The sequence below is a fragment of the Lachnellula hyalina genome (genome assembly GCF_007821495.1).
Source record: "Lachnellula hyalina strain CBS 185.66 chromosome Unknown contig00152, whole genome shotgun sequence".
Classification (NCBI taxonomy): domain Eukaryota; kingdom Fungi; phylum Ascomycota; class Leotiomycetes; order Helotiales; family Lachnaceae; genus Lachnellula; species Lachnellula hyalina.
Window position 1 is genome coordinate 1 of NW_022157266.1, and position 27,017 is coordinate 27,017.

Here is a 27,017-nt window from a genome sequence, read left to right on the forward strand (position 1 = left end):
CTGTCCCCCTCCCTTCCCCCGCTCCGGTGCATTCGGCGTACCCCTCCTCCGCCTCCTCTCCTGACCCGCCTTACTCGGAAACGTAGGGAACATCTCGCGGCTCTTCGCCCTCGGCTCCTCGCGAAAATACGCACTCCTCAGCACCTCATCCGCACTCGGCCGACTCCCCGGATCCAAGCCCAACAAGCCCGTCAACAGTCTCCCCCCTTCAGCGGTTAGGAACGGGAACTTGGCCCGCAGCACCGAGCCCTGCGCTACGGGGTTCTTGGGCAGTTTCAGCGAGCGCGCGTTGGGGAGGCGTCGGAAGGACGGCCAGTTGCTCTCGGTTGGGATCCCGCAGAGTTCGAAGATGCGCGAGAGCTGGTCGACTTCGTTTTTTCCGGGCAGCAGCGCATCTTTGTGTAAAAGCTCGCCGAATATGCAGCCGATGGACCACATGTCTACGGCGCGCCCGTAGTGCGTGGCGCCGAGCAGGAGTTCGGGCGCGCGGTACCAGAGGGTTACTACTAGTTGGGTCATTTTGGGGGAGGGGTCGCCGAAGTAGCGAGCCTAGAAGGAGGTGGGTGGTTAGTATAGGTTGATTTGGGAGGGGGTGTTATGGATATAGGTACTTACCATGCCGAAGTCTGCGATTTTTAATACACCGCGGTTGTTAAGGAGGAGATTGGAAGTCTTGAGATCCCGATGTAGGATCCAGTTACTGTGTAGGTAGGAGATGCCGGAGACAAGCTGGGAGAGGAGGGTTTTAGTTTCGGAGGGGAGGAAGGGTTCGGGCATGTCTTCGAGTAGAGTTTTTAGGTCGTGCTCGAGGAAGTCTAGGACAAGGAAGATGCTATTTCTGAGTCAGTATGGTGTTTTGTAAATGATTGAACAGTGATAAAAAAAGAGTGCATAATCATACTTCTCAATCTTTCTCGTATCCTCTCCAACAACCACCTCCCTCAAGGCCACGATATTGATATGTTCACAATCCATCAACGTCTGTATCTCCCTCAGCCCCGTAACAGGCACCCCATCATTCGCATTATCCATCTTCAGCCTCTTCAGTGCCACAACCTGCCCCGTCTTACTATCCTTCGCACGGGATACCCATCCATAAGCACCCTCTTCAATATCATTCAGTTTCTCATAGTCCTCGACGCTGCGGCACTTCTTCCAGTTCGGGGCTGGGAATCGTAGGAGTTTTGCTGGAGGAAGCTCGGCTTGAAGCACGGGCGGGGCCGGGGGCGAGGGCGAGAGTTTGCGGCGTTTAGAGGGTGGTTCTGATTCTTGGGCTTGCTGTTGCGATTGCGATTCTTGCTGCTGTTTGAGACGTAGAGCTGCCTCATCGGCTTTCCGCTGTTTCTCAGCTTTCAACCGCTTCTTCTCCTCCTTCTCCTTCTTACGCTGTGCTTCAAGCGCAGCATCATCTTCATCATCTGCCCAACGGGATTTTCCTTTGCTGCTCATCTTGTTGTTGTGGTGTTGTATTGGAGTGGGGAACTTGGATTTGCGATTGGAGCTTCGTCAAATTTTGGAGCCTTGTTCAGCCGAACTTTGTTGCTTCCACAAGGCTGACGCTAAATTTTTGAGAAGGCTTGGAATCCAACGATAATCAGCTGGAAATGGCCGTTATGAGGTCAATAGTTTCGGCGCAGACGCGTAATATACTTCGAAGTGCTGCGAGAGGAAGTTATGGGGTTCCTTGCGCTGCTGTGAGGTGGTCGTCGTCGGAGGCAAGGCAATGGTCTACGCCATTGGCAAAACAACTTTCTGAAGCTATCACTGTACCAGTTTATTCCTCCAAAGCTCCCACAGACACGTACTGATTCAATATGTAGGCAACTGGACCAATTCCCTTAGCGTCGTTCATGCGAATGTGCTTGACCTCTGACATTGGAGGGTATTATACATCCAAGCAAGAGGGACGAGACCAGTTTGGGCAGAAGGGGGATTTTATCACATCTCCTGAGATATCGCAGATTTTTGGGGAGCTGATAGGGATTTGGTTCGTAGCGGAATGGATGGCACAGGGGAAGAAGAGTAAGGGGGTTGAATTGGTGGAAATAGGTCCTGGGAGGGGAACGCTGATGGATGATATGTTACGAGTATGTTCAGACCAACACTCCAATAGACGTTTACTGACCTGCTATGCAGACTATACAAAACTTCAAACCAATGGCGTCAAGCATTGAAGCCGTCTATTTAGTAGAAGCTAGTCCTGCGTTACGAGAAGCTCAAAAGCAGCTCCTATGTGGAGATGCCCCCATGACAGAAACGTCAATTGGGCATCAGAGCACAAGCAAATATGCAAACATCCCTATCATATGGACAGAAAACATACGTTTCGTCCCATCCGGTAACAAGCCCTCTTCCATTTCAAGATAGTACTAACTATACGTAGGCGAAGACAAAACCCCATTTATAGTAGCCCACGAATTCTTCGACGCTCTCCCCATCCACGCCTTCCAATCCGTCGCTCCTACGCCCTCACCCCAAGAAACTACAATCAAAACCCCTACCGGTGAACACGCCCTCTCCCCGTCCGCCCAAAAGGCAAATGCAAATGCAAAGCAAACAGGTCCCCAATGGCGCGAAATGGTCGTCTCACCAGCACCCCCACCGTCAACAACAACAACGACATCAAAAGACCAACCCCCAGAATTCCAACTCACACTTAGTAAATCCTCAACACCACACAGTCTCTACCTCCCCGAAGTCTCGCTCCGTTACAAAGCCCTGAAATCCACCCCCGGCTCACTCATTGAAGTAAGTCCCGAATCACACGCCTATGCTGCCGCCATCGCCTCCCTCATCGGCAAACCCAGCTCCGGCGCTGCATTAATCCTAGACTACGGCCCCGCGGACACAATCCCCATCAACAGTCTACGCGGCATCAAAGGCCACAAGCGAGTCAGTCCACTCAGCGAACCAGGCCTCGTAGATCTTTCCGCCGACGTGGATTTCGTGGCTCTCGCAGAAGCGGCGTGTAAAGCGACTGAAGGTGTGGAGGTCTGGGGACCGGTGGAGCAGGGGGGGTGGCTGGAGGGTATGGGGATTAGGGAGAGGGCGGAGATGTTGGGTAAGGGGCGTGGGGGGGAGGAAAAGGGAAGGATTGAGAGTGCGTGCAAGAGACTTGTTGAGAGGGGGGGTGGGGGCATGGGGAAGGTGTATAAGGTTTTGGCTATTGTGCCGGAGAGTGCGGGGCGTAGGAGGCCGGTTGGGTTTGGGGGTGATGTTGAGGGATGAAGATAGACATGTTATGTATACTACTGTATGAGTGTATATTAGAACCGTGTATGTAATCAAAATAGCCCAGCATGTCATTTATACTAAGAGAATGATGATTTACGCTAGAACTTGTAGCTGTGGGTTAAAGTTTGAGGTCATCGAACGACTATAAATTGCCTATGGTTTGTTTACTTTTCCCTGTCAACGACGTATTCTCACCTAAACATATATACAAAAACACTGTGCGAGAGCCTTTAGTCTGTTCAATTTCAGGTACATCCTTCACATCGTCATATTTCGAGAAAGAATCCTAATATTATCTTAAGAAGTTACACGCAGCCCCTGAAGCACTCTAAAATATTAAGTCTATCCTGTCAGTGCCGAAGCGTTGTTGCCCGGCCTGTGATTACTGGGTCTTTCTTTCGTTCAGCATCAATCTCATCACATTCTTGAATGTAGTAATCGAGTCCCATCCGATGGCACACGTCTTCTCATTGCCCCACATCCAAATATCATCATACATGCGATAGAGAATGGCTCCACCCTTGTTTATATTAAACGCAAAATCCAAGGAGAAGAAAATGCTTCCCGCTGGTACATCGCTGATAGGACTGCTTGGTTCCTCGCTTAGCGGATTCTTACTGTAGCTTCGGGGCCATCCTCATCAAACCGGTCCGGAGCTTCAAGGATGCCACGGAAGATCCTCACCCAGCTGTCCAAAATACCCAAGGACTTAAGGACGGCGAAGATAGTTTAATGAGGGAGAGTTGGGCCAACCCCTTGAAGTCTGTCTGTACGACAACTTGATCCTCGCCAAGGTGGGTCTTCATCAGTATCTCGGTCGCCATTGTGCGGAGGATTGCGTGAGACACTTTTACTATCATAAGGCGATCTGAACTCTGCTTCCCTCTGCGGGAGCTGTTAAAGGAAGACATTTTCCGTGATGTATTTCCCCACACGGTACGCTACGCTCTTTCCCCATCTCTTTACTCGAGAGATCGACCAAAGAGAAACGGTCCGATAGATCTAAACTGCCTTGCCTAGAAACGCCTAACCATTCATTCATCAGACGGCAGTAAAGCTCGGCGTACTTGTCACGTTCTGCCTGGCTGGAAAGTTCTCTTTCGAGGGTAGCCTGCCAATCCTTCGTCAAGCCGAGCGAGATTGGAGGATAATGTTCCGCTTGGTCAACGTAGGTTCGAATGTGGTTGAGTTGAAGGGGTGGTAATCTTGCTCATGGAAGGTACAGTCTCAATGCGGTCGAGAAAAGCTTTCACCTTTAGACGCTGACTAGGTTCTCTGCTTACGTCGTGGGAGAGCTGTTTCCATCCGTTTTCGAAGTTCTTCTACTTCTGGAGCAACTCAAACTTGGATTCGCTGACTGTCGCGAGCATCGCTGAGAGGACGACTGACGATGCCATGATTGCGAGGATGATCTTAAGACGGCGATAGTAGTAAGCAGAGACTGAAAGGTTTGAAAGTTTAATCAAAGGAGAGAAGTGCTGCGCAAGTAGAAGTCACGACTCGCTTACCAAATTCACTACTGCCAAAACAGAGTGAGTCAAATCTACTCCTACCAAAGACAGGGTCAGTCAAATTCACTTCTCTCCAAGATTTGAACAGAAATATATTCACTTTACTTCTCATTCCCTTCATAATAGCCAATTCCGAAACCCTCTTTGTCCAATGCTCCAAGTTAACACAGAGCGGCTTTCAAAGTGCAGTAAAAGAACAGTAACGGACTTTAAGTCGAGCTCAAAATAATAACAAATTCGAGAAAGTGATATGGAAGAGAATCTTTTCTCGCTATTACACTAATTGTTCCACGAACCCATACTTACTAATTCACATAATCAACCTTTTCCCATCAAAGAACTTGCCACTGCAACTAACTCGATTCCTCCGCGAGAACTCCAGATGCTATAAGCAACTACGGATAGTGTTAGGGAGACAATCGTGGAGCTGTGGTGGCGGGATGCGTTGCCGTATGCGGCGAAGAAGGGTGTTGATGGCCAATAGCTGGTTGCGAGGTATGTTGCGAGGGCGAGGGGGGTATGTGAGAAAGGAGTGCCGGAAGTTAGGAGGGGTGGGGGTGCAGTTTGAGTATGAGGTTATGATGGGGGTATTGGAGGTGGCGCGGAGGGAGAGGAAGTGATGGTGTTTGGTGAAAGTGATTGATAATAACCAGGTGAGAAGGGATATTGGATGTACTCTTCCCAGTAAGTGCCTGGGTCGTAAATCCCACGCAGACAGTGGCCTTCGGTACCCCTCCCCCTTAAATGATTCGCTTCAGCGGTTGCTCAGCAACGAATCAAAACAACCCCGCACCCCGCAGCATATACGGTATTCCTCTGAATACTCGACAGGAATAGAGTACAAGTAAGCGCACTTCTTTCCAACACAGGAAAGCCTCTCTTTAAACCCACACCTCAGCCATCCGCAACAATGGCTGCCGCCATCGAAGCCAAGAAAAAGCACCCCGGCGAACGGCTCGCCACCTTCTTCGACAACTTCTTCAAGACCATTCTCAGCGTCTCCACGCTCGGCGCGTCCATTACCTTTTCGAAACTAGTGGATGCGCCTACGCCGCCCCTCCACGGCCCCTTCTCCGCCAACGCTGCACAGTCGTACATGGGCGTCTCATGGCTGCTGTTCCTGCTGGACCTCGCAGCGACAGCTTTCGCGACGTGTGCGTTCACGCTGTATCGGCCACAGGCGATAGCATACTTCGGGACGGAGAACAGCGATAAGAGGCGCGTGGTCATGTGGTACGCTAGTGTGGTGTCTGCGCTGCTGTTTGGGATACTGGTTGCTGCGTTTCTGTTTCTGGGACTGGTCGTAGTTAGCTTTGCGGGCTGGACGGGCTGGGCGGCTGTGGCGCTTTCGAGTTTTGCGGGGGTGTTGGGCGGGGTGTGTATTGTTTGGCAGAGTCCGATTGGGAGTAAGGCGATTGGGGGCGTGGGACTCAGTCGGGAGGGTACGGGGATGGATGATTATAGTGGGCAGCAGAGAATTGTGAGCTTTCAGCAGCAGGTGCAGGTGCTTCCTGAGCAGGGTGTTGCATATGTTGAGGATGACAAAATCGATGTTCGGGCATATAACGATGGTGATGGGTACGATGCCGGAGGGGGGACCAGGAAGAGCTACGGGGAGGTCGAACGGGTTGTTGTTGCGAGGCCGATAGTTGCTGAAGTACCTGGATATCTGGCTGATATGCGGAGATATAGGTCCTCTAGGTCTTCGAGAGATACTAGTTATATTGCGAAGTTCTGATATTGCATAACACCGGCCAGAATACTACATCAATTCACAATCAAAAGCACCTCTGCCAAACGACTCTTCGCTGCTTCCGGATCCCACCCAACCAATTTCCGTTCCTTCATCTCTTCTAAATTATGTTCTATAATGTCTCTATAGCATTACTCACATCCTTGCTTAGAAGATGCACTCTTGTCTTCCAAAGATTGTTTTTGGACGGCCGTCGATCTAGGACATCGAAGGCATCTTCAACGCGTATTCGATACAGATTATTGAACCCGCCAAGAATCATTGGGATAATCCAGGTTACTGGCTTTCCGAATTTCTCCGTCACCAGCATTTCGAGGCGACGACACATGGACTTCTTGCTTAACGCTTTCTGGGCCTCTTCCTATTCTTCGGCATTTTTATCCCACATGAGCTCGTCAGTCTTGCCTGGCGTTTTCCCGGGTTTTTGACATCCTGACTTGATATGAAAAAACGAGGGAAGTTAGGTGGAAATTATGGCATCACCGTCGGGAAAATTGCTACCAACGATGGAATTCCCAAAATGTGATGGCGAAGGCCAGTATGTATCTTGGCAGTTGAAGGGAGTGAGGACGAGCATGAAAACGAAGACTGGCTAGGTATGTATGATTACTGTAGAACGGTAATATTGTGTAAAGACAGGCAAAAATATACTGAATTGAAAAGAATCCAAGTGTCCATATGTTTGTGATGTGTCTCGAAATGGCGGTGGGTTGATGGCTCCAGAAAAGACCTATTAATAGATCTGTAAAGGTAAAGGATATAATTATTTTATCAGATTGGAAAGTTAAGAGCAGCAAATTATAGATAATAAAAGAACATCCTTACTATCCTGATCTAGAATAATGCTGGATTTAGCTAAGTTAAAGCCAGCAATATAATCCATTGGCTGACATCAGTTTCCCCCTAAAGCAGGCAAGCCCTGGTCCTAATAAGGACAAGCGCATGGATTATTCACGTGATTGGCATTCGAACTTCATTTTCATTTTATATTCTTCTTTATATCCAACCATTTGTGTTTATCCTAAAGAGATATTACCCAGAGGTGTCTCAAGTAAGTATTTTTGCTTTTTGCCTGTGTATAAAATATAGTAGGGAAGCGTGACATTTAATTGGGGCTGAACTCATGACTTAAACTAGGCAACGACAACCTCCCATTTTTTACCTTACCTACAGTTTTACATCTACCTATAGCGCCAAGTGATACATACAAAGGTTAAGTATCAAGGATATTCAAAGAACGGTGAGTCTTCTGAAAATGGCTTCTCGCACTGCCTCATCAGTCACTCTTTCGTTCCATGCCGACGAATACAAAGATGATGCACAAATCATCTCAGACAACGACGAACCCAACATCGTCTCCCTACCCGATGATTACACGCGCGCCGTAACGGAAGATTACCTCTCACCCTCCATGAAAGCAGCTTCAAACCCTGACCACAACATCCTAAAAGCTGTCCTATCGCATGGCTACTTCCTCAGCGAACAACGACGCTGCGACGAAGAAACCCGCGACCCGAAAATCCTAGACTTCTCATCAGAATTCAGCCACGGGGCCATCCGCTCAAGAGGTCGCAGCATCGTAGGCATAACAACACCGCTCATGGAAGCCATCCGCGCCCACCTCCCAGCAAATGTCAAGATCCTGCTCGAAGCCGGCGCGAATCCCAACGGTGTGCCGCATTGCATCATGGAGGATTACGCGGCGCTGTTCTTGCGCTTTAGGCCTAGCATCAATGGCCTTATCGACGGCAGTCCCGATGTAGCGCGTAGGTCTGTTTTCTTGGAAAACATGAACGTGCCGCAAATTTCTAACCTCACGTGCGAGGAGGTTGAAGACCGCCAGGGTGGTGCCATGGCGCCGTTTTGGTGCGAGGAGGGCTTTACGCAGGCTTGTTTCTGGACACATGGTGAGACGATGCCGTCACTTGTGCTGGCGGCGAAAAGTGGCGAGACTGAGATTGTGGACTTGTTGCTGCATGCTGGCGCTGATGCGATATTTTGGAAAAGTCCGCAGTTTTATGTACCGGAGACGGCGAGCGAGAGTTCGTTGAGTGTGAGTAGTCCGCTGCATGCTGCGATTGAAGCGGGTAATGTGGAGATGGTGGAATTTCTGCTAAAGAGGGGGTTTGAGCCTAATACGATGCCGTTGGCGAATCCGACTAGGTGTGTTACCCCTTTGATGGCGACAATTGTTCACTGCAGCAGTTTCAACAAGGAGGCCTTTGATATCCTATGCCGAGCGCCGAGTATCAATTTCGAGCTCCGGACGCCGGTGTATGGTGTTCATATCTTGCATTTCGCTGTTGCGAGGCTGGATTTCGAACTCCTGAAGCACGTTGCGGGTAAGACGCCGCTCGGAAATGCCGGCGAGACTGCCTTGGGCCATACGTTATTGCACGTTGCCTGCATGTGTGCTAATGTTGCACAAATTCAGAGACATTCGGGTATCATATATAAGAGCATTCACGAGACAAGAGATCTAAGGCCATTTAACGACACCAACCCTGAGTCTTTCAGTCATGATTGTGGGTATTTCTCTGCTCAGACGGAAATGGTAAAGTATCTGTGGAACAACGGTGTACGGGACTTTTCGAAGCGCGATGTTCATGGAAACACAGCTCTTCATTATCTCGCTGGCTGTCGCGCTCTCAACGAGGAGCTTTTTGCTTGGTTGCTCTCCGAGAGAGGGTCGGAAACGCTATGTGTGTGGCAGGAAGCTCAAAATATCCATGGCGCTACTCCTAAGATATTGGAGATGGCTAGTAAGGGGGTAAGGCTAGTCAATGGGGATGCTGCTAAGATAGACTTTGACCGGCATCGGTCTTAGGTAAGGCAAGGGCTCATAGAAAGGCGGAGACTTGGAGAGAGGTTCTTGAAATGTAAGTTCCGAAAGTATGTTTGTGGTTTGGTACTATATAGTTTCATTTGTCTTTGTTTGTAGGTACGTTTTCGTGGGTCTTAATTGCTTCTTGCTACGTTTTGAAATAAACATCGCCACTTTACTGGACTGACCTTGAGATACTTGCTCCAAGGTGAATATTGACTACCTACCTATGACCGAATTCATGTTCACGTGAAGGTTTGCTTGCTTGTGTAATAGTAGTGGGGCTACGAGGAGAGCAATCCATGCATGAGGTTTACACCAGGCTTTCTTCTACTTATTTAATGTGTATCTAAAATGGATGGATCACTAGGTTTAGAACATTATTTTTGTTCTTGTAAACTTCTGTCTATTCAATCATGATATGTGTGCATGTGATGTGTGGCTGCATCAAAACGCGCTTTCCCACCTTGTCTATTCCTGGTGCTTCCTTCCCTTGAGCGAGCGTTGTCGCCGCCGTTTGTTGTTTTACTTTAAGCTCTAGGTATCTTAACTACACCATATCTCCAAATCCGCGAAATAGAAGAACTCAACTTGCAAGGTATGTACAAGTGCTAGTCGAACATAGCAGAAGTCTTAGTTCAACTATACAGGCCTCCGGAGACTCCACACGGCAACGCCTTCGCGATGTCTCGACCAACAGCAGATGACCATCCAGCAACAAACGCTTCTGCAAATCCTCCACCAGCTCTCACACAGATGGCGAACTTGTCCCTCTCATCGGATTCAGCTCCAGACCAGCGAACGCTTCTCACCATCCCGCCCGAAATCCGTGACAATATAGTCATGGAAGTGCTTCTCAACCCGGCACGCCCCAATTTCGAAGCCGTCAACACCCCCACAGAGACTACGTTTAAGAACTACTTCTCCATAGGCTTTGTCAATAAGCAACTCTATGCCACAGCTAAGGATGTCGTCGCAATATCAAAGGGACTGGTGATTATCTCGATGAACTGGGATGGCTTGACGAAAGACATCGAGACTGCCGGTATCCCAATAGTGACCGACCACCATATCCGAACGGTCACATTCCATTCTATGAGAATCCATGTCAATTTTCCGACCCTCAGCAAAAAAGTTGTCAAGTCCATACTGGTTCTTGCCTCTGATCTCCCTGATATCAGCCGTGTCTTGCGCGCCTTGAGTCTTGATGCACTTCACCCACAAACTCATGCCCACGGCGAGTTCCCTAGAATTAGCATGCAGATTCAATTTAACGAAGAAGTCACAACGACCAAGCAAGACCAGATTCGGCTCCTCCGATCTCTCAAGTACGCAAATTCGATCGGTTCCATCAAAATCTTGAAGTCGGACGATCCCTCCTTACAAGTAATTCTCCCCGGCTATAAAGGCTTTCAATATGTGCCCGGCATGCAATTATCTGGTTACATAGATGACTGTGAGAAATGCCAATGGTTCCTAGCAATTCGCAAAATCGACGGAGATGACTACATATCCCTCTCCGACTGGAAGCTCGTCCACGCAGGCCGAGCCGTTGCAGCCAAGAACTACGAGTTAGCAATGCTACGATATACAGAGATCGTGACTTTTATCGGGCTCTGCCAATTGAAAAACCCAACCGTTCTATTACCAATCTTCGACTACGACACTCTATTGGATATCCGAAGCTTTCGAGCAGGTATCGGACTGGTTGAAAACTCGATTTTGCTGAAGAAATGGAAGGATGCTAGGCACCATATCGTTCATGTGTTGCAGGATATTGATCACCGCGAGTGGATCCCGAAGGAGGAGAAACGACATGCCGAGAACCTTCTGTTCAAGGTTGACGAGTACTATTGCCGCAAAAAGGTGGCCCGGAAGTCTGCAAAGACAGTTCAGGTTTCTGGGCCAACTAGACAGGGAGGTAGAACAGTAGTAGAAAGTGACGTGCTAGGACAACATGGAGGATACACCCCTTTCTCTTAGCAGGGTAGCGTAAAGGAGATATCTTGCACAAATTTGGCGTTGGCGGAGGGGAAAGGCGGAGGAGGCTTGGAATTGATTTTCGGGGGGGTGGGGGGTTCATGCTCTGGAACACTTGCTTAATTGGCTGCTAGTTGCTTTGAGGATGATGGGAATTGAAAGGGATACTTGAAATAGATGGCTGATTTTAGTCTTCAATATTACTTCACTTACTCACCAGTCATTTATCCTTTTGTCCCATACATGACATGTCATGTCTCGTGGTTACTGTACTTACTGTAAGCCTCATCGCTTAGTCATTACTCACTGCAAAGGTCATGTGACCTATATCCCGACAGTAGAGTAGTTTTGTTCTAGTGCGTACCATCGGCGAAATTCGAGCCAGGCTGCAGGAAACGGATATTTCCAAAAGTAGCATTTCGCCTCGATTGCCAGCGTGCGTAGGAAACGGTACAGCACACCTTCTCGACGACTTTGGCCGAGTAATCAAGTTGTCCCAAAGTGCTTGGCCGAGTAATCAAATTGTCCAAAGTGGGTTAGACCTCCGCAATCTGCACGGGACTGAGTTCACTCACATCTAAGTACATCTACAGTATACTGTACTGTACAGTAACCCCGCCCTACCGACACCGGCGTTCCGGGGAAAGGCGGGCGGGGCTCTGATTATGTTTTCCCTGCATGTTGGGGGCGTGGCATGGGGGAACACATGGCTGGGAAAGCATTCATGGGCCGCGGAAAGATGCTTAGAAATGAGAAAGGCGTATAGATCTATTCGCTCAAGAATAATACCCATCAATATGCACGGGGGCACAATGGGGTGATAGTAACGTCAGAAAGGTGAGAAACTTACGACTTTTTTAAATGATGCCGAGTTAGCTCCCACCTGGAATTCCTGGAGGAACATATATAGAGAAGGCTGAGGAACGCACGCAAAAGGAAAAGAAAGGGCGTGTCCACGCTTCGTGCTCGACTCTGCTACGGTATAATGAATGAATGAATGCTCTTTTGTCCCCGGGAAATCGAATCGACAGAATCGTGTTGCTTGTGAAGTGTCCGGGGGAGACAGACAGCCGGCGCGTTCAGTATGATTCGTCACAGCAGGCTGGAGATCGAAGCGCACAGTGAGTAGAAATCCTGCAGCCATTACTGGATGGTACAACGAGCATGCCAATAGCCCGTGATAAGAGGTATCTGGGTCGTGCAGCCCGAAAGAGAAACGTTTGCCGGCCATACCGTACCGTCTTTTTTATGAATTCCGGTGTTGAGAGGTCAGGGACGGAAAGGGATGAATTGAGATCCGCGAGTGAGTAAGTGGACAGGAAGGGAGAGGAGAGGAGAGGAGAGGAGAGGAGAGGAGAGGGTTGAGTGAGTGCACAGGGCAGAGAGGGTTCAAGTGAGAGACTGAGAGACTAAGGGACAGAGAGACTGAGAGACTAAGGGACAGAGAGACAGAGTGAGAAGATGAAGATGGACCATTAGTGACTGAGGCTGCATGCGCATTGTCTTGCCGATTCTGCGACGAGGGACGAGATGAATCTCCATGCGGCCGAGGACAACTTCAAACACAAGCCGCCATTATTTCATTTCTGGTCATCTCTATCTCCATCTCTATTTCCATTTTTCTATTCTCTTTATTCTCTTCACAAGCAAAAGATAGAATATCTGCATTATTAGGTGCAAAGTACCGACTCCTTGGTGCGCTACTTGCGGTGGTCCGTTGGCCGGATAGCTACAGCCATCAGCCCAGCCCAGCACCAGCTTTAGCTCGGCTGTCCGGGGTCCTTGTAAAACTTCGCTCGTCTCGCCGCTCAACATCAACAGCTTGACAAGGCCGAAGACAGATACGGCTTGCCTGGATCGACTCTTCCTGGCCCAGTTGCTGCCCCTCCGAGGTGCACTGCATTATTGGATACTGGAATTTGGAAATCCCTTCCATCCACAATCGACTTCTACACAGCACAGGCCTCCGTGATCGCCACACAGATGTGATCAACCATGACCTTTACCTTCATCCTCAATCAATCCCCCACCTGGTCGGCCCTCCAGCAATAATCTTTTGCCAATAGATACCTACTACCTACCCTCACAATCACGACATCGGTCGCCCAATGCCCGCAAAAGACGTGCTACTGATACGATTACTTCTCGATAAGAGCTTCACTGATTCCTGCAGTTGTCGCTCTAGGACTCGCTTTCGTTCTTCTGGCCGGTAGGGTAGCCGAGCAGCGGAAAATGATCTGGTACTTCTTGTATCCTTTTCGAGGGTATGTCTTCTGCTCTTTTAACATCTATCGAGTTTCTCTTGCTTCTCTGTTCAGCACTAGCCGTGACAAATCACTGATTCATCAGCAGAACAACAGCACCTCCGGTCCTCGATACCAAGCATCCCCTTCGAAATGTCTTCACCCGGTTCGGTACCAATGCTGCCCGACATCCGGTGTACACCCTTCTCGTCTCCGTCGCTGTCGCCGTGGCACTGATATACCCCTTCCCATTCCTCTATACGAATGACTTTGCCAATGGCGCCTCGAACCTGCCCCATCACGTATGGACCTCGGCCACACCATTGGAGACAAACACTGATATGCGCGTGGATGTGGTAATGCGATCAATATGGGTACACGGTACGTTAGCATGGTCATAAGCGTTGGCTTTATGCATCGCTGACCCTGCCATAGGCAGTTATATGAAGGCGCTAGAACCAAAGGTCTTGCAAAGTGCGCTTGAGATACAGGATGAAATACTTGGACCTACCTTGGACTTTGATCCTCGACAGCCACAAGGCGAAGTCGACCCTGATAATGTCGCTTCTACCGAATTCTCACCGACTATACGAGATAGTTTCCATGTTATAAACGGGTTGAGCAATTCGTCTTGGTTTTTCCATTCACCGTTACAATATTGGTCGTGTTCATCCGACAATATTTTACAGGATGAGGATATTATCAAGACGGTAAATCAGCACTCTCGGCAAGCAACGTCGGTCAATGTGACCCTCCGACACTCAATTGTCTTCAGTGGCAAGCGTTTCGAGGGGCACCGACTCGTTGCTGCCGATGCCCTGATCATCACCTTGATACATAAGCTCGACTCGCCTGTTGGTAGGCAATGGGAGCGAAAGGCAGAGGAGATCGCATCCAAGAGCTCGAACAAATGGCGCCTCATCCCCTCCGATGGACGGTCGCTACTAAGCACGCTATATGAGTTTCGATTTCAACCCCTCTCGTTTCAGGATGATCTCTTCCTTGCGCTTGCTTATTCTCTCACTACTCTCTACTTTGCTCTGAGCTTGTCAAAACTGCGAGCTCTCAAGTCTCGATTAGGCCTCATCCTTGCAGTCAGCACTCAAATATTTGTCTCCATCATGTCCAGCTTTACGGTCTGTGCCGTGCTCAAAATTGACTTGTCCAAGATTCCGAGGGAGGCGTATCCTCTCGTTGTTCTTGCGATCGGTCTAGAGAACATATTCAGGTACATCAATGCCGTTATCATGACACCACCAACGAGTTCTACATCGGCCAGAATGGGAGAAGCCTTGGGGGAGACAGGGCACGTTGCATTTGCCGCTTTTGGTCAAAACCTTGTAATACTGTGGCTGCTCTCCAAAGTGGTATCTTCTCAAATAGCAGCATTCTGCTCTTTTGCGGCAATTGCTATTACATTTGATTTCTTTTACCTCATGACGTTCTTCACCGCGGTACTGAGTATCGACGTACGCCGGACAGAGCTGGGGGACTCCCTAAAGAAAGCCCCTACTCGAAGCGTGCGCCACTATTCGCCAAACCAGCCAAGAACGACCTGGACAGATTCGGTGCTACGAGGAGAGGCGCCTATGTCGACCAGAATTGCTGGTACTGTTGTGATGATAAGCTTCATTCTCATCGCGCAGTGGCATTTTTTTGAAAACGCAAGCTTGGCCCAAACGACCCTTCGCCTTTTGCGATTTATCACTTCTCGGCCCCACGAATCTCCAGTCACTTCTCCCGCTTTACTCTCTGTTGGTATCAACCAGGCTAGGGCTCAGACGGCATGGCTGCGGATGCAGGATCACGAGACAGCCCACGAGATTATCAAGGTGATCAAACCACATGGCAAAAGCTACATCGCCCGCGTCTATGACCCCTTGATCTTCGTACTCGATGGGTCTGATAGAACGTCAACACAGCTTGGAGTCAGACCTTTCCTACCAGCGGCTTACGATTTTGTTAGACACCAATCTGGAGGATTCCTTACAGCTTTGGTATTTATTGTGGGTGCTGTGTCGCTCTTGATGAACTTCCTACTTTGGAACGAGTTCCCTGAAGGCGAAGAGGACGAAAGACGCGACGATGGACCATTATTATCAATTAAAACCTTACCCCGAGGCCATGTACTCGACGTTATCCTCTTGACCGCTTCGAACGAAGGCGTCATTGCATCTGTGGGTCTGGATAGATGGGTACGAATATGGGACACTCGCAAGGGCGCTTTCAACTACACTATCCAGGACCCCGGTTCTAATATTAACCCTTTCCCTGTTGTGGCTATAGCAATCGACAGCGACTCCAATTGGTTAGCTCTCCTGTCAGCACAGAACAAGGTCCTCTTATGGAACATCCCTGAACGAAGGTGGGGCCCTGTAATGGATGTAGATATTAAGGGGCGCAAACCAGCAGCATTCTTTTTTGGCTACCACGAGTCGGAGCTCATCAACCCCGTTGTGGTTGTCCGATCGAACGGTATGATGACCGAGCTGCATATGGAATCCAACAAGAGCAATATATTGCAGGTCTGCCGCAGTCCGCTAGTCTGTGTTCGACCGCATTTTGAAAAGCCGACACCTCAATGTGCTCACCCACCTCCACGTATAGTCACTTCTTCCAAGCGTGGCTGTGTTCACGTGGGCTCGCTGCTGGACCAGGGCTGGATTTCCGAAGGCATTGAGATTCCGGACCCCGAAGGCGATACAGAAATTCTGTCCATATTACCATTACCGGCCCTTAGTTCTTTCCTGACGGTACGCAGCCATACGATTGAGCTCATCGACATCTTCACGCACAAGGTAACACATACGTTCGCGACGCAGCCCATGAAGCACGACTCTCTACGCTGTTTTCACTCCACTCGCAGGAGGCCACAATGTGGATCCGTTGGGCTCGCTTATCTCGCACTTGCTTACACCACTGCTGATACGGGGTCCCTCATACTCCAGTCCTACCTTCCAGAACGCGAAGGCGATACAATCTGCTTCCGTGACCCCTGGACACCGGGAAGCAAAACATGCTGCCTGTGGCGAGAGACAGTTGAGAATCGTTATGTAGTGGAGAACCCTGGAGAGTGGGAAGCACTGCCGGTGGGCTACATCGTGGGAGTCCGGAAGCGGGTGAAAGAACAACCCAAGGAAGCTATCGGCCATCACACGCAATCCATGGGTGGTCTCCGTCGCCGCGGCGTGAATCTTAAACAATCATTTTCGACGGATGCAAGGCAACCCGAGAAAGAGGAGGATGATTCTTGGGAGGTATGGAGTTTGAATTCGAGAGGTGACAGGTCAAATATCCCTCTTTGCGATGAGCAGGAAGGCGGAGATTACCTTCTTGTTAGTAGACTAGGCCCTATAGTGAAAGTTGGCAAGAGGAGCCTTGCTGTCGCACTGGGTAATGTCATTAAGTTGATCACGGTGGGAAGTGATAGGTTTGATGACCAGGAAGCGGGCAATAATGATACCTCATTTGTGGGCATGGCTGCTAGCAGCAGGAAAAAGAAGCCTACAGTTCGTTCAGAAAGAAGACCGACAATTAGTGGGACGGGTGGAAGCATATGAACAACCTCCGAGTCCCGGGACGGGTGATGGTTTTGCGCTCGCATTGATTGGTTTACGGTAGTGATTGAGGCATAGGAGCTTCATGGGAATATACCCCAAGTCCTAGCAAATTCTAGGCTGGCGTTGGCGGCTCGGCTTGCATTGGATTGGATAGATCAAGTTTTATTATAAAAATGATCTCGGCGTCTGGAGATAGATGGAGTTGAATATTTTGTGTATGTTCCTTTGGCGTCAAGTAACGCTATGATATGGTACATACTACGTTGGATGGAATGGAAAATCAGGTAGAAGGAAAGGAAATCAGTACTGCTGAGGCCCATGGCACGCCATGCAGCTAGCCGGTGCGATGGATCGGGAGTGACGCTACGATTCAAGGAATACAAAGTCATTACAACCCTTGCCTTGCTGCTACCCGAACATTCTTCATTCCCCACAAAGATGCCGAGTGGCCGAGTGAGCGACAACAGTAGTATACTCTTTCGAGAAACCTTCTATCTGTTCCTATTCCTCTAGTAGCGTTCCCGAAACGCAGGCACCCCTTGGATGTAATCGGTCCCCTGCATATACCCCGCATTCCTCCCTTTCTTTGCAACTGCAAGTGATGTTTTCCTCGTATAATCAATCGTATTTGGTATATGTACTTGGTGTCTGAAAAGTGAGATTGAGAGATTCAGGGCCGGTTGTTATGATTGATCGGATATTCTGTGGGAACTATGAGGGCGGAAAGATGGATGGATGGATGGAAGGAAGTGTAAGTGAAGGAGCGTATTGTAACGTTTCGTAGGTGATGGATGGATGGGATGTTTGTTTGAGTGGAAGGGAAGGTAGGTATGGATAGTATAGTACTGAATAAGTGTTTGACAGGTATGCCCTCTCTCAATTCCTTAAGCTGAACCAAACCAAGCAGCTTTGATACTTTGTAGTATGTACTAGCTAACAAATACGAGACTGAAACGTCTTTCAAGTTACATTACATTGTACAGCAAACATCCACCTGTTCTCCAACTCGTAATAGATTTCTTCTGACCTGACTTGTCTTGAGTTGTTGAAAAAATTTCCTCGCTGCCCTGTCGGCACCCGGACGTGCGTTCGGGGCGTTGCAAAGGTTAGAGGGGGTACAAGGACAAACGGTGTTGTGTTGTGTGGTGTGGTGTGATGGTTACGAGGATTGATTTCTGGGTTTATATATGTTGGATGAAACCATCTCTTCACCAGCATCAATCAATCCGTTGATTCATATCTCAATTACCAATCATCCATTCATTACCGCCCCGCCTCAACCATAATCAATCCCAACTTATATGATAGCTTCCAAACACACGCGTACTGGCTCAGATCAGCTCAACCTCATCACTTAGAAGAAAATGAAGTTTAATTTCAATTTCTCCCTCCTCGCTCTCCTCCCGGCTACCGCTCTGGCGACGGCCATTGCAACTCCCCGCACAACCCCCTTCTCCATCACGGTCAGGAACCTCACGCGCACGTTCCCGGACGAGCATACGGGTGTTTACCAGTTCGTTATCGATTACCAGTTTGGGCTGCAGCTGTGTACGGTTACGGATCGGACGGTGGGGACGCCGGCGGCGGTTCATTCTTGGTATGGGGCTTTTTGCGAGGAGGTGAGTTTACCTTGAGAGAGAAGAAGGAGAGAAGGAGAGAGAGATAGATTGAGATGGCAATATGCTTTTGGAAGATAGGAATACAAGCTAACTGGTACGCGGCTATAGAACCATACGTGGGAAGTCTCATGGGGTTGGGATTTCCAGGGCGATTTCACGGTCATGACGATCGTGGACGAGCCGAATCAGTACGAGGCGTTCTTTGGCTATAAGAGCCCGAATGGGGCGACGAGTTTTAAGGACCAGGGCCCGAATCCTGTGCAGCATACTTGAGTGATGAAGAGAGGGTGAGATGAGATGGAAAAGGGGTTAGAAGGACGAGTAGGGTGGGTGGGCAGAGGGGTTGTGAAGAGGACCGGGGAGGTTGGTAGGTGTTTTGATGGAAAATTAAACATTTGATGTGTTTTTATAATAAAGATTTTGTCTATTAGGTGGTTCCGAGTACCTACTCCCCGGGAAGGTCTTGCAAATATCTATCTATACGTTGTAGTACCGATATGCCACCACTCCACGTGACTGACTGACCGACCGCTAGTGCTGTAGCTAGCGCCGTATGGGTCTATGAGACCCTTCCTGTATCCTAGAACTTAGCTATTTGATAGTTTCAAGACACAGTGCCGAATCTACAACACTTTACAGCTTTTCTTAAGGCCATGAAATACTCTTTGTGAACCGGTCACATGATTCACTAGCTTCAGGGGTTTCATCTCGCGAGGGCTGTTATCAAGGATATCGGCCAACGCCGCTCACCGCCGGAAGAAAGGTATGAATATCAGTCGATAGTGTTCCTATTCTGATCAGATGAGTCTTGTTACCTTATCAATCATCCCCAAAGCCAATTACCTCCTAGCTACAATTTCACGCTACAATTTCACTCACCGTATCATTCTGTACGGGGCTCTCACGTAAGCTAGGTCTACTTACAAACTTCATACCTATTTCCTCCCGTTATTCATTCCCTTTTCTCTATTCTGCAAACTCCGTGTGAAGTCAAAATGCGTAGCATACAAACTGATCAGCAGCCCATGTTGCCGGTGCCACACGCCACAACTCCCTTTTGGCGTACAGACCTTGACGAGCTAGACGGCCACCGCTCAACGGCAGATCTGCCGGCGGAATGCGATATATTGATCATCGGCAGCGGGTATGCTGGTATTGCGGCCTCGTATCACCTTCTTGTCGGTGAAGAGTCCAAGGCGTTCGCGGGGAAAAAGGTCGTGTTACTAGAGGCGCGTCAAGCGTGCTCTGGTGCTACGGGTAGAAATGGTCTGTTGAACACTGTACCTTTTACAACGGAACTAACTTATCCTTTAGGTGGTCATGTCCGTCCTTCGGTTTACTCTCGTCTTCCGCGTTACATTGAGGAATATGGACTTGAAGCAGCTGAGCAATTTGCTCAATTTGAGCTCGATCACGTGAATGCTTTTGCGGATTTGGTGAAGAGAGAGGGCATTGAGTGTGACTTTGAATTTACGAGGTCATTTGATATCTACACGGATCCAGAGCAAGCTGCTGTAGCCAAGGCTAATTACCTCAAGCTCAAGGAGGCTGGTGTAGCAAAGTCCACCATAGATGACCTCGAGTGGACAGATGCAGACCGTGCTGAAGAAGTGTATCTCTCCCCTCAAATCATGTGCTCAGCTAATAAAGTCTAGGTATCAGGAGTAAGAGGCTGCGTAGGCTGCTTTACATTCACGGCCGCCTCCGTCTGGCCCTATAAACTCTTCCTCTCCCTCCTTAAGCTCACCATCCAGAAAGGTCTAAACCTGCAAACCCACACCCCTGTCACATCTATATGCCCAACCGCTTCTCCCTCCGGATTATGGACAGCAGGTACTCCTAGAGGTCCCATATCTGCAAAACAAATCATCTTCGCAACAAATGGATACACTGCCTTCCTACTCCCTGAATATGCCGGCAAAATCGTTCCATGTCGCGGAATATGCAGTCGCATTACCTGTCCACCATCTTCGCACCCCCCAAAAATAGATAAAACATACGGTCTGCGCCTCCCCAAAGGATCGTACGATTACCTCATCCCCAGGAAAGACGGTAGTATTGTAGTAGGCGGCGCGCGCAGCGCATTCTTCTCTGATCCCTCGGAATGGTACAACACCGTTGACGACTCTACGCTCATCGGTTCCGCAGCACATTACTTTGACAACTACATGCAAGAGCACTTTATAGGTTGGGAGGATAGCGGTGCGAAGGTGGAGCAGATTTGGACGGGGATTATGGGCTATAATGCTGATGGGTTGCCGAGTGTGGGGGAGGTACCTGGACGGGAGGGATGTTTTGTGCGGCGGGGTTTGAGGGGCATGGGATGCCGGTTATTTGGCTTACGATGAAGGGGGTTGTGGGGGATGTTGGGAGGAGAGGCGTTTGAGGAGACGGATGTGCCAGGGATGTTTAAAACGACGAGGGAGAGATTGGAGAGTGAGAGGGATGATTTGAGGGGGAAATAAATGGGGGGTATAAACTGAAGTGGGCTCTTTCGTTTGGGGAGATGGGAAGAGGCGGTCTCCAAAATAATGTCTTTAAAGCGAGTGGCAACACGACTTGTGCTTAGTATATAGATCTCGTATATATGAGGGGCGCTCTTTCTGCTTTTCAGATGGGTTGTTTCTGGAGAAGGTGCAAGTGGCACTGAAATTTCCTTTCAGACTTTTGGATAAGTCTGCCGAGAAACAAAATCTGATTATAAAGCGCCTAGTTTTCATACTTTTGCTTCTCTCGCGTTACTTTACACGCTCGTGATGAGATAAGTGTTGAATAGTGCAGAATTGGGCCGAGTCTCGTGACTTTATCTCACTTTCACTTCTTGTTGTTTGATATAAATAGCCCTTGCAAACATCTCCATATTTTAGTCTTCTATCAGCTTGTATATTGTGAGGAACTATACGTCCATAAGGTACTATTACAGAAAAGCATGAAAGCACGTGCGAGTTAAGAGGCTTTCGCCATGAATTTAAGGCATCAAGTTTGTCATCCCCTGCGCTAAACATGGTGAACCAACTTCGCCCACCACAGCTCTTTACATCAACCTTGTCTACCACATCCCCGTTGTCTTCTTCCGTTTCTATCGTTTCGGTGAGGATATATCATTCATGTACCCTTAGGAATTAGCCATCTTCAATGCATACAGCTGTCGCAAGGAATTGAGTGGGCTTACAGGGAGCGCACGTGAAGCTGGCAGCCCCCGACGTCAATACTGCGATTTATGCACCGTAATCTCTTGCAGTGTCAGCCAGTCGCTCAGATGAGAAGCTCATGCGGTGTGTACCTGGGTCTGTAGGCTGCGGCTTGGGCTTAGGCTTAGGCTTAGGCTTGAAGCCGTCTTGCCTTTTGTTTTGTATTCTGTTCATCTGGAGTGTCATTGTTTCGGTCGATAACGAGGCTTTGCTGGTGGGTTTGGCGCTTTTATATGTATCCACTGAATCATAATGTTCCCTCATTTGCGTTTCATTGTTATTATTCTTGCTGTATTTGCGCGAGCTTTCATGAGTAAATGAAGACGACGGATTCTTGATACCCCCTCCGCACTAACATGCACCACAAAGCCGTTACTATTGAGAAATGGGATGAAGTTATTGTGTATTTCATGTTGAGGGGAGTCTGTCGGCTAGTTGGTAAGTATATTATGCACAACGCAAATCATTGTCGCAATTGCTCTACCCATTCAAGCATTTGCTTTCTGAGGCTCCGCTCCGTCTGCCCCGTGGGGTGCCTGATGCTTGATTATTGCGCAGCCGAAGTATGTGGTAGCGCCATTGGATCGCCACTACATGCGATTTCATCGAACGCATTTGCGAACTGGAGTCAATCTTCTAAAATGCAAATGCTTCGACACATCTGGTTGGATATAAGCCTTTTATTGAATCATGTTCTCTAGGAGCTACCCTGTATGCGCTGTCAGCCTGGACTGTTTTCGATCAAAAGGCCGCCATCACCACAATGTTTAATAAAATGATTCTGTCGCATGCACTGGGTGTGTCTACTATATATTCCAACTCATTTTCGTTGTGGTGACTCGTCACCTGAGTTTCAAACAATGGACCATCACAGCTATCAACAATCCGCCGAGTTACGTGCAGCAAAAATATATGGAGGCTCCCATTTCCCAACGTTGACTGGGCTTGATCACAGCCCACGCAAAAGTTTATCCCACCTTCAACGTGAATATGAGGATGATGGTAGTCAAACTCCTTCTTTGACCGATGGTTCATCCAGGACGTCCTCCGAATACTCAACACCCGAGCATACTTTAGCCACTAGCAGAAGAAACAATTCTACACAATCGCAGCTTTCCCGTGGTGTTTTCGATACTGAGGATCCCTGGTGTCCATTCGAGATCCTGGATGAAAACAGCTACCAACGCCGACAAACGCAGAGCCCACAACAATTATGGAGATCGGCAGCTTCTAAGTAAGAATGTCTCAAACAATATGGTGTACTTTGAGTCTGACTGTACACCCTAAAAATTAGGCCTCTGGAAGACTCAACTCTACCCTCTTTAAGTTCAACTAAATACATTGATGTTAATTTTAATGGCTGTGGCAATCACCTCCCTCTCACAACCATATCCATAGGCGCTGACATCGGCCACTTCAACCAACAGCCGCATCCGATTAAAGCATTACCAGTTCGGACTGCATCTGCAAGATATACCCCAGTCGCGAAGAAAACCTCGGGGTTTCAATATACGAGAAAGCAACCAGATTCGCTAGGATCTGATTCCGACTCAACTGAAAGTGACTGCGAGTCCGAAGAAGATAGTGCTAATGAGACTGACTGTGGTGATGATGAATGGAGTGGAGTTAATGACTATTTTGAGAGCGCAATACTACAGGCAGTCTATCCTGATCTCGAGCTTGCCTCACATTTAATTACCCAGTTATACAGTATGTTCTATCCTGGCGCATCAAAAACCATTTCCAAGAAAGTTAGCTCGTGGAGAGAGAATATTAGGACTTGTAACACAGGTTCGGGGGGAAGTGGTACTACCGAGAAAGCTCCCGTTTCATCTTCAAGTACCATACAGAGCACTTCTAAACCGGGCAGCTCAAAGCGAGACAGGCTTTCTGGCTCGCCTGACAGCACTAATGGCGAGGATGGTGAGGAAGATGATGACGATGCAGATGAAAACAGACGCAAGAGATTCAAGGAGAACAATTTGGACGTCAGAACTGTTATCCCAGCCCAAAAGTTCGCATGTCCATTCCACAAATTTGCGCCTTCGAGATACTGCGTGCAGTACAACCCGGAAGGCGAAGTCAATGATAAACAGTATCGTACTTGCATAGGCCCTGGGTTTAAGACTATCCAACTTTTGAAGTAAAATCTGCGCTTTCATCTCTTCTTATTATATGATCTGCGCTGACTATGACAGAGAGCATTTGAAGCGAAAGCATTATCCAGTTCAATGCGACCGCTGCTACAGGACATTCACGTACAAGGGAAGCAATCGATCTTCAGCAGTATCGGAGCTTGAACGCCATCGCCAACTTGATGTGCCCTGTTCACGCAATACAGACTTGATGAAGGAGGGCATTAGTGATGCTCAGTGGACAAGTCTCGAGGAAAAGAAACAAGCTCGCAAACGTAAAGGCGTGCCTGAGGAGAAGCCCAAGAGTGAGGGGGACAAATGGAAAGACATTTGGAGAGTTTTGTTCCCCAATGTCGATGTCCCTCCAACTCCATGTGAGCTTTATTATCCACTCTTTTGAAACCCCGAAGCTAATTTGATACAGGGTATGATTCCCTAGAAATGTCCCCAGCTGTTCGTTCTAAAGGGCTTCGCACCTTTCTAGAAGTCTATGAAAGAATTGTAGAAGTCAAATTGGAGAACATACGAAGCGCAAAATCTGACCAGGAGCTGAAATCAACACTTTTGGCTTTGGCTCAAAATGGATTCCAAGTGTGGAGCCTGGCTGGCACTTGTAGCGACCTATCCACTTCGTCTAAATCTTACTCTAGTGGTAGTGCTCCAAGCTTCAAGTCGTGTGCTACTCCTACTGGCCAATCCCTTCCCCAAAACCATCCAACACTTCGGCGTTTCCAAGCCTAGAGCAGTCCAATGCCCAAACTGCTTCCAGCGCCACGAACAATGTTCCCACAGACCACGCGCAAACGCTTGTCAACCCACAGAACACCACTCATGGTATTCCATTTACTCCTAGCAACGTCTCTCCAAGCCCTCACCATGCAATGCCTCTCACGGGTGACTTCAACCTAGCCGCACCACTCGACGCTGGACATCAGACATTCCACCAAAATGCATACCCTTCCAACCTGCCAGAAAACAGAGCATGGGAGAATCAGATGCCGCAAATGCAGTTCAGCCAACCCGAATTCAACAACAGCATCACTGCAGATTATGACGATCTCAGCTTAGGCCACGGCCTTTATGGCGGTGATTACGATATGGGGAATGCCACATGGTGGGATGCCGAATATAAGCCTTCAGCTGTGGGATGATCCCTATCCTCTTCGAGGCTTTGCGCCGTATGTTGGTATGCCTTAGGTCTATTTGCCCAATCCCAATTGAGGCGATAAAACGATAAAATGATAAAACCTCCGGGTAGCATTCGCATTGTTGGCGCATTTCTATCCAGCTTGTCATACCGTCCAGATTGCTAAACGGAAAACTGGAATTTCTTCGGGGGTTGTTAAGAATTTCCTTCATTATGATCACGACTAGTTTAATTCTGGTCTTAGCTTCTTATTCTCATTTCTCATATGAGATTGATGGAAAACCTCTATTGGGGTTCTACACACGTGAAGTTTCTGCTCTTTTGAAATCGTTTTTATCTATTTTAAAATTGAAAGAACCTTCACCTTACCTCATCTCTACCCTCCCTAATCTGACAACAGCCTACTAGCTGCTTAGAGAAATTGCCATGAAATGTAGTATATACGTGTTTTTTATAACTAAATCACATCTCTCCAGTCCTCAAAATTCAAGATTCTGGACACCATTTCTGAGTCCAAATTCCACGGAATACAGCCTATAAAGAAACACTTCTCAGCGTGCTGAATGATAAGCGCCCAGCTGGGATACACTATTACTTGTCTGATAACACTATTCTATAACAATCTAGGATTTGTGGAGGGATTCCAGAAATGCGCCAACCAAAAAGCCATCTAGTATTTAACACCAAACACTATACCCCCCATATGTCTCAACTACCCCTCGTATTGTGCAATTTCTCCCTCTGTGAGTCGACTGACTTACTCCAACTTCCCCACAGGAGGCTCAACCGTCTTGACAACCTTCGCCGGACTGCCAATCGCAACCGAATAATCCGGCACGCTCTTCGTCACCACACTTCCTGCCCCAATTGTACACCCCTTCCCAATCACGACCCCCAGCAGAATCACAACATTCCCGCCAATCCAACAATCATCACCAATCGTAACCTCGCGCGCAAACTCAATGTTGTCCTGTCGAGACTGCACTTCTGTCTCGTGCGTCGCGGCATAGATGCTGACAAAGGGCCCGAACATGACTCGGTCGCCGATAGTGACGAGTCCGCAGTCGAGAATCACCATGCTGATGAAAAAGTAAGAAAAAGAGTCAGTACCGAGATAGACATAAGACGGAAGACAGGGCAGTGAGGGAAGTACTTGGTATTGGCGTAGAAACGATCACCGAGAGAGATGTTGCATCCGTAGTCCATGAAAAACGGCGGTTCAATCCAAGGAGATTTTCCAACCCTCCCACACAACTGCCTGAGCATCTTTTCGCGCTCTTCACCCAGCGAGTCTGGCGTAGAATCATCAGGTAAATAATCACAATATCTCTTGGTGAGTTTTCGGGCGCGTAGACGGCCTCCTTCAAGTTCTGGAGCAAGAGAGTTGTAGCTGGATTTGGATGTTAGGAAATTGGGCTTTTATGGTTGAGGTAGGGATATCCTGTACTGTACTCACAGCATGCCGGATATCATACGTTCGTAGTCCTCACACCACGGGGTGTTCTCGTATGTCTTGGCAAGGGCGACGAGTTCTGGATTCTTCTCGATACTAGGTTGCGACCCCGAAGCCTTGGGAAGGTCACGGGGAGGTTGAGCTGCCATGTTGAAGAGTGGCGGTGAGGTGAATAAAGGAGAGTTTGATGGTTTTGCCTTTCATCGAGGGGAAGTGTTGTAAAAGAATTCAATTCTAGAATCAAAAGAGAGCAAATAGGAATGTTATGTTTTTGTTCGGCAGGAGGTTGTCGTGAGATATATAATATAGTGGGGTGGCCGAAAGGGGAAAGTGGGGGATCCCGGGCCATGCCTGCTTTTAGGGGGGA

The 27,017-nt window shown here is 48.6% G+C and overlaps 7 protein-coding genes across 7 annotated transcripts; 5 read left to right on the plus strand and 2 right to left on the minus strand.

The window, feature by feature from the left end:
• On the minus strand, positions 1–1,449 carry Cdk11b (Cyclin-dependent kinase; the record flags this gene model as incomplete). The annotated part of the gene is made up of 3 exons (XM_031152937.1): positions 1–549; positions 616–832; positions 902–1,449. Coding segments are annotated over 3 exons (1,314 nt in total), but the record flags the coding sequence as incomplete, so codon positions are not given.
• A 164-nt stretch (positions 1,450–1,613) lies between these two features.
• Positions 1,614–3,228, plus strand: ndufaf7 (Protein arginine methyltransferase, mitochondrial; the record flags this gene model as incomplete). The annotated part of the gene is made up of 4 exons (XM_031152938.1): positions 1,614–1,772; positions 1,821–2,087; positions 2,137–2,338; positions 2,384–3,228. 4 exons carry the CDS (start codon positions 1,614–1,616, stop codon positions 3,226–3,228), a joined length of 1,473 nt encoding a protein of 490 aa, XP_031002772.1.
• A 2,427-nt stretch (positions 3,229–5,655) lies between these two features.
• Positions 5,656–6,483, plus strand: LHYA1_G008018 (uncharacterized protein; the record flags this gene model as incomplete). Its single annotated transcript, XM_031152939.1, has 1 exon — positions 5,656–6,483. The coding sequence occupies one exon, from the start codon at positions 5,656–5,658 to the stop codon at positions 6,481–6,483; it is 828 nt and encodes a 275-aa protein (XP_031002771.1).
• A 1,270-nt stretch (positions 6,484–7,753) lies between these two features.
• LHYA1_G008019 (uncharacterized protein) lies at positions 7,754–11,305 on the plus strand (the record flags this gene model as incomplete). The annotated part of the gene is made up of 3 exons (XM_031152940.1): positions 7,754–9,260; positions 9,326–9,377; positions 9,973–11,305. 3 exons carry the CDS (start codon positions 7,754–7,756, stop codon positions 11,303–11,305), a joined length of 2,892 nt encoding a protein of 963 aa, XP_031002770.1.
• Positions 11,306–13,459: 2,154 nt separating this feature from the next.
• On the plus strand, positions 13,460–17,105 carry scp1 (Sterol regulatory element-binding protein cleavage-activating protein; the record flags this gene model as incomplete). The annotated part of the gene is made up of 3 exons (XM_031152941.1): positions 13,460–13,566; positions 13,655–13,926; positions 13,981–17,105. Coding segments are annotated over 3 exons (3,504 nt in total), but the record flags the coding sequence as incomplete, so codon positions are not given.
• A 2,614-nt stretch (positions 17,106–19,719) lies between these two features.
• Positions 19,720–21,189, plus strand: puuB_1 (Gamma-glutamylputrescine oxidoreductase; the record flags this gene model as incomplete). The annotated part of the gene is made up of 4 exons (XM_031152942.1): positions 19,720–19,990; positions 20,039–20,334; positions 20,380–21,053; positions 21,075–21,189. The coding sequence occupies 4 exons, from the start codon at positions 19,720–19,722 to the stop codon at positions 21,187–21,189; spliced, it is 1,356 nt and encodes a 451-aa protein (XP_031002760.1).
• A 4,771-nt stretch (positions 21,190–25,960) lies between these two features.
• LHYA1_G008022 (putative acetyltransferase) lies at positions 25,961–26,799 on the minus strand (the record flags this gene model as incomplete). The annotated part of the gene is made up of 3 exons (XM_031152943.1): positions 25,961–26,276; positions 26,351–26,587; positions 26,654–26,799. Coding segments are annotated over 3 exons (699 nt in total), but the record flags the coding sequence as incomplete, so codon positions are not given.
• Between the last annotated feature and the right edge of the window lie 218 nt (positions 26,800–27,017).